This window comes from Bactrocera neohumeralis, unplaced genomic scaffold (genome assembly GCF_024586455.1).
Source record: "Bactrocera neohumeralis isolate Rockhampton unplaced genomic scaffold, APGP_CSIRO_Bneo_wtdbg2-racon-allhic-juicebox.fasta_v2 cluster10, whole genome shotgun sequence".
Classification (NCBI taxonomy): Eukaryota; Metazoa; Arthropoda; class Insecta; order Diptera; family Tephritidae; genus Bactrocera; species Bactrocera neohumeralis.
Window position 1 is genome coordinate 11,718,039 of NW_026089623.1, and position 7,134 is coordinate 11,725,172.

At 44.3% G+C, this 7,134-nt stretch overlaps 1 protein-coding gene across 2 annotated transcripts; it reads left to right on the forward strand.

Annotated features, from left to right (window-relative positions):
* The first annotated feature begins 287 nt into the window (after nucleotides 1–287).
* Nucleotides 288–6,899, forward strand: LOC126765213 (uncharacterized). Of its 2 annotated transcripts, XM_050482837.1 has the most exons (3): nucleotides 288–1,809; nucleotides 5,367–6,071; nucleotides 6,126–6,893. In XM_050482837.1, the coding sequence occupies exons 1-3, from the start codon at nucleotides 1,095–1,097 to the stop codon at nucleotides 6,803–6,805; spliced, it is 2,100 nt and encodes a 699-aa protein (XP_050338794.1). In that variant the 5' UTR covers nucleotides 288–1,094; the 3' UTR covers nucleotides 6,806–6,893. The 2 variants fall into 2 exon arrangements, with proteins under 2 accessions (XP_050338794.1, XP_050338793.1); XM_050482836.1 differs by having other exon boundaries at nucleotides 5,367–6,899.
* Nucleotides 6,900–7,134: the final 235 nt, after the last annotated feature.

Below are 7,134 nucleotides of genomic sequence, written 5' to 3' on the forward strand. Positions count from 1 at the left end.
TCCACATAACAAAACAAATAAACAAGGCATTGGAGTTTTAATAAGAAGGGACATTCCATACAAAGTGAAACATATCCAGTCTAACTTGGCTGTGCTATCGATTGAAATATTTCTAACACAAAGAATTCACGTAATATGCTTATATATTCCACCTGACCAACACTTCACCACCAACGATATCATGCAAATAACCAGTCAATTTCCTTCCCCAATGATCTTGGCCGGTGACTTGAATGCATGGAGCCCGATATGGGGTTCAACGACAGTAAACACGAGAGGAAAATATAGAAGACGTAATCCTTTCCTCAAACTTAATCTCCTTAAACAATGGCTCAGCCACCCATTTCTCAACTTTCTCCACTTTTTCTCATGTTGACGTTACTTTGTGTACAGATACGCTCGCCGCCAAATGTGAATGGAACATACTAGACTACTTACATGGAAGTGACCACTTCCCCATAATACTAAAAGTGCACTTGGGACCAATAAACAAATTCTATAAACCAAAAAATATTTTCAAAACCGATCACGCTGACTGGGTAAAATTCCAAACTCTCTGCAGAGCTAAATGTGATAAAAGCCCAACAGCAGCAAATCCCAACCAGGAAACCGCTCGAATAACGAAAATTATTCGCGCAGCAGCAAACGATTCCATTCCACAAACTAATCATTCAAAAATTTCTAAAAACATCCCTTGGTGGAATAAACAATTAGCTTCTTTAAGAACAAAAAAACAAACTGCGTGGTATGACTACAAACGATGCCGCACACTAGAAAAACTCATTTGCTTCAAGAAAGCCAACGCCTACTTTCGTCGATCCGTCAAACAAGCCAAGCGCAAATGTCTCGAAGATTTTACGCTCAAAATCAATCCTTCTTCCAATCCGAGACAAATCTGGGCTGACCTCAAAAAGTTAGCTGGTTCGCCCACCACGTCAGCAATCAGGTGCTTAAATTTGCCTTCAGGTCACTTAAACAACCCAATAGATATCGCAGAAGAATTAGTCAACCATTTTTCCAACAACAGTTCTGACAACAATTTCAGCACTCAGTTTCAAGCCCTCAAATCATCCACACTTTCAGAAAACGCCTCTATGTCTCCATCTATGTCACCCTCAGCAAAACAAATCGATTCCAGTGTTCAATTAGATGAGTTTGAGTATGCTCTATCCGGAGTAAGCGGCAAAACCCCCGGTTTAGATAAAATATCTTACCCTATGATCAAAAACTTGCCAATTGAGCTCAAGCAACGAATCGTCAAACTTTACAATAAAATACTGGACACCGGTATTTATCCCCAATTTTGGAAGACATCGGGCGTAATCCCTATTCTTAAACCCAATAAAGAATCAACAGATATCGACAGCTATAGACCAATCTCTCTCCTACCATGCTTAGGCAAACTTTTCGAAAAAATTATTGCGAACCGGCTGTCGTGGTACGCCCAGCGGAATAAATTGATGACACCTAATCAAGTCGGTTATAAAAGAAGCCAAGGCACGTTAGATGTATTACTCCACCTCGACCACTCCATATGCAACGCTCTGTCCAGTAGGAATCATTTATCTATATTATCCTTAGATTTCAACAAAGCCTTTGATAAAATCGGTGCCCACATTGTGCTGCGGCAATTAAAAAACTGGAAGATCGGTCCAAAAATTTTGAATTTCGTTAAAAGCTTCCTCACTAACCGTAAATTGAAAGTAAATGTTAATGGATTCTTCTCCTCCACACTTCCACTCTCAAACGGCACGCCGCAAGGTTCGCCACTTTCAACATTCCTCTTCATCACTGCCTTTGATGAAATAAGTCGAATAATAAACACGCACAAAGGAATCGAGCACCAAATGTATGCAGACGATGTCGTTATTTACTCCAACCGTTCTGACCTCAACGCAGTCGAACATCTTCTTCTTCTTAATTGGCGTAGACACCGCTTACGCGATTATAGCCGAGTTAACAACAGCGCGCCAGTCGTTTCTTCTTTTCGCTGCGTGGCGCCAACTGGATATTCCAAGCGAAGCCAGGTCCTTCTCCACTTGGTCCTTCCAACGGAGTGGAGGTCTTCCTCTTCCTCTGCTTCCCCCGGCGGGTACTGCTTCGAATACTTTCAGAGCTGGAGTGTTTTCATCCATCCGGACAACATGACCTAGCCAGCGTAGCCGCTGTCTTTTAATTCGCTGAACTATGTCAATGTCGTCATATATCTCGTACAGCTCATCGTTCCATCGGATGCGATATTCGCCGTGGCCAATGCGCAAAGGACCATAAATCTTTCGCAGAATTTTTCTCTCGAAAACTCGTAACGTCGACTCATCGGTTGCTGTCATCGCCCAAGCCTCTGCACCATATAGCAGGACGGGAATTATGAGCGACTTATAGAGTTTTGCTTTTGTTCGTCGAGAGAGGACTTTACTTTTCAATTGCCTACTCAGTCCGAAGTAGCACCTGTTGGCAAGAGCAATCCTGCGTTGGATTTCCAGGCTGACATTATTAGTGGTGTTAATGCTGGTTCCTAAATAGACGAAATTATCTACAACTTCAAAGTTATGACTGTCAACAGTGACGTGAGAGCCAAGTCGCGAGTGCGACGACTGTTTGTTTGATGACAGGAGATATTTCGTTTTGCCCTCGTTCACTACCAGACCCATTTTCTGTGCTTCCTTGTCCAGCCTAGAGAAAGCAGAACTAACGGCGCGGGTGTTGAGGCCGATGATATCAATATCGTCGGCATACGCCAACAGCTGTACACTCTTATAGAAGATGGTACCTTCTCTGTTTAGTTCTGCAGCTCGAACTATTTTCTCCAGGAGCAGGTTGAAGAAGTCGCACGATAGGGAGTCGCCTTGTCTGAAACCTCGTTTGGTATCGAACGGCTCGGAGAGGTCCTTCCCGATCCTGACGGAGCTTTTCGTGTTGTTCAACGTCAGTTTACACAGCCGTATTAGTTTTGCGGGGATACCAAATTCAGACATCGCGGCATAAAGGCAGCTCCTTTTCGTGCTGTCGAAAGCAGCTTTGAAATCGACGAAGAGGTGGTGTGTGTCGATTCTCCTTTCACGGGTCTTTTCCAAGATTTGGCGCATGGTGAATATCTGGTCGGTTGTTGATTTTCCAGGTCTGAAGCCACACTGATAAGGTCCAATCAGTTTGTTGACGGTGGGCTTTAATCTTTCACACAATACGCTCGATAGAACCTTATATGCGATGTTGAGGAGGCTAATCCCACGGTAGTTGGCGCAGATTGTGGGGTCTCCTTTTTTATGGATTGGGCATAGCACACTTAAATTCCAATCGTTGGGCATGCTCGTCCGACCATATTTTACAAAGAAGCTGATGCATGCTCCCTATTAGTTCTTCGCCGCCGTGTTTGAATAGCTCGGCCGGTAGTCCGTCGGCCCCTGCCGCTTTGTTGTTCTTGAGGCGGGCAATTGCTATTCGAACTTCTTCATGGTCGGGTAATGGAACGTCTGCTCCATCGTCATCGATTGGGGAATCGGGTTCTCCTTCTCCTGGTGTTGTGCGTTCACTGCCATTCAGCAGGCTGGAGAAGTGTTCCTCCATAATTTAACTATGCTCTGGGCATCAGTGACTAGATCACCTTTGGGGGTCCTACAAGAGTATGCTCCGGTCTTGAAACCTTCTGTAAGCCGCCGCATTTTTTCGTAGAATTTTCGAGCATTACCCCTGTCGGCCAGCTTATCAAGCTCTTCGTACTCACGCATTTCGGCCTCTTTCTTCTTCTGTCTGCAAATGCGTCTCGCTTCCTCTTCAACTCTCGGTATCTATCCCATCCCGCACGTGTAGTGGTCGATCGTAACGTTGCGAGGTAGGCAGCCTGTTTTCTCTCCGCTGCGACACGGCACTCTTCGTCGTACCAGCTGTTCTTTTGCACTTTCCGAAAACCAATGGTTTCGGTTGCAGCTGTACGTAAGGAGTTTGAAATGCCGTCCCACAGTTCCCTTATACCGAGTTGTTGACGAGTGCTCTCAGAGAGCAGGAGTGCAAGCCGAGTAGAGAATCGTTCGGCTGTCTGTTGTGATTGCAGCTTTTCGACGTCGAACCTTCCTTGTGTTTGTTGGCGTGCGTTTTTTGCTGCACAGAGGCGAGTGCGAATCTTAGCTGCAACAAGATAGTGGTCCGAGTCGATGTTAGGACCTCGGAGCGCACGCACATCTAAAACACTGGAGACGTGTCTTCCATCTATCACAACATGATCGATCTGGTTGGTAGTTTTTCGACCCGGAGACAGCCAGGTAGCTTGATGAATCTTCTTGTGCTGGAATCTAGTACTACAGATAACCATATTTCGGGCCCCGGCGAAGTCAATCAGCCTCAACCCATTTGGGGATGTTTCGTCGTGGAGGCTGAATTTACCGACCGTAGTGCCAAATATACCTTCTTTGCCCACCCTGGCGTTAAAGTCGCCAAGCACGATTTTGACATCGTGGCGGGGGCAGCTCTCATAAGCGCGCTCCAAGCGCTCATAGAAGGCATCTTTGGTCACATCGTCCTTCTCTTCCGTCGGGGCGTGGGCGCAAATCAGCGATATGTTGAAGAACCTCGCTTTGATGCGGATTGTGGCTAGACGTTCATTCACCGGAGTGAATGATAGTACTCGGCGACGGAGTCTCTCTCCCACCACGAATCCAACACCAAACTTGCGCTCCTTTATATGGCCACTGTAGTAAATGTCACAAGGACCTACTCGTCTCTGTCCTTGTCCCGTCCATCGCATTTCTTGGACGGCGGTGATGTCAGCCTTTATTTTTGCGAGGACATCAACCAGCTGGGCAGCGGCACCTTCCCAATTAAGGGTCCGGACATTCCAGGTGCATGCCCTTAAATCGTAGTCCTTATTCCGTTTGCCATGGTCGTCATCAAAAGGGGGGTCTCTCATCCGAGGCTGTTTTAACATTTTCATTGGTATTGTTTTTTTACGTGGCGGGTCCCAAGCCCAGCGCACAACCCTTGTAGGGAATGTTTCGCCTTCTCACTTTAGCTCGCCTTCGAACGGATGTTCTTAGGCTACCCAGAGGATACTTGGTCAAAGACCGGAAGTAGTGAGCTGCTTGAGCCATGTGTAAAAGAATCGTTTCTGGCCACTCCAAGTGAATGGCGATCAGAGAACTTTCCTCACTTGCGTGAACTTCTACACATGACTCCATCCTCCAGTGCAGTCGAACATACATTTTCCAATATCCTTAATGAAATCTCTGAATGGTCGCTAGTTTCCGGTGCACAGCTATCACTAGAAAAAACGCATATCCTCCATATATGCAGAAAAACAAAATGCAGCGGAATAAAACTTTGCTTTAACAATACTAACATAGAATGCACAAAAGAATTAAAAATCCTAGGATTAGTTTTTGACTCTAAGTATAATTTTAATTCGCATTGTAAATACATTAGAAACTCTTTGCAATCAAGATTAAACATTGTAAAATATCTTTCGTCAAAATACTCGTTAATACATCCAAATACGCTCATCAGTGTTGTCAGATCGCTTCTTCTTTCAAAGATCGACTATGCGCTTCCGCTTTACGGACGAAGTTCGAAGAACAACATCAAGCTTATATGTGCCCCGTACCACTGCGCGATACGCCGTAGCCTCAGAGCTTTTCCAACATCACCCATTGAAATCATGCTTGCGGAGTCAGGTCTACCAAGTGTACAAAATAGGATTGTAGACGAAACCCACCGACTACTATCAAAAGCGGTTGAAAGCACAAACTCATCGCTGACCAAGGCCTTTGCTACTTCGCTGAGGCGTACCAGGCTACCAAGATTTCTTTCAGCAATAACAAAATGCGTTATCTTTGCAAAAAAAAATGCTCTTCCGCTGTCGGTGGGGAATAAAGTAAAGCCCCTTCATCCTCATTGGCTAATCCCGTGCGAATCACTCCCCAACAAACTATCCAAGCTGCCCAAACAGAACACACCAAACGATGTTTACAAAAAAACGTTTTTAGAAATGGAGCATGAATACGAAAAAAATGGCTGGAAGTCGATCTTCACAGACGGATCTAAGTCATCCGAATACACTTCCTTTTCCGTGGTCACGAACACAGGTAATACAATTTGCAACTGGCTTCTTCCTCATATGTGTTCGGTTTTCTCAGCAGAGGCATCTGCCATATTGAAGGCGGTCGAGCATGCAAAAAAACACAATGGTAAATATCTCATTTGCACCGACAGCAAGTCTTGCATCTCAGCCATTAAGTCGTTATCAAATTACAATCCGATAATAAGCAAAATCAGAGACGCCGTGATCAGCGCCCCGAGAAAAATCAAAATAATGTGGATTCCGGGCCACGTGGGAATAACTGGCAATCACCTCGCTGACGCCGCTGCCAAAAGTGTCAAAAACATACCGGCTCTTACTTACAACTATCTTTCGAAACAAGACATACGCAACTTCATCAAACACAAAAGGCTCGAAGAAAACTTAAATGCTTGGAAACTATACACCCATAGTTACGCCATCATCAACCCAGATAGAATACCAACCGTGTATGGGCCCACCACGAAAATAAGCGCCATCAAAGCATACACTCGCCTCAGGATCGGACACACCATCCTAACTCACTCGCATATACTTATGGGAAAATCCCGTTCCAATTGCCCTTTTTGTGACAACTCCGTATCAATTCAACACATACTAGCAGACTGCCCAGTAATCCACTCAACAACACACTACTCTGACAACATTGACTTAGCACAAGCATTAAAAAATCCCTCAGATAAAAACGTAATGAATACATATAAATTTTTAAAAGATAGAAATTTACTAAAATACATCTAACACACTAATAACTAACTAACACAATAATAGTACCTAAGCTATTAATAAGGCGGCTGAAGGCCTAGTAGCCAGTGCTGCGATTTCATGTATTTATATAATAAATATTTTATTGTATCGGGTGATTTTTTAAGAGCTTGATAACTTTTTTTAAAAAAAAACGCATAAAATTTGCAAAATCTCATCGGTTCTTTATTTGAAACGTTAGATTGGTTCATGACATTTACTTTTTGAAGATAATTTCATTTAAATGTTGACCGCGGCTGCGTCTTAGGTGGTCCATTCGGAAAGTCCAATTTTGGGCAACTTTTTCGAGCATTTCGGCCGGAATA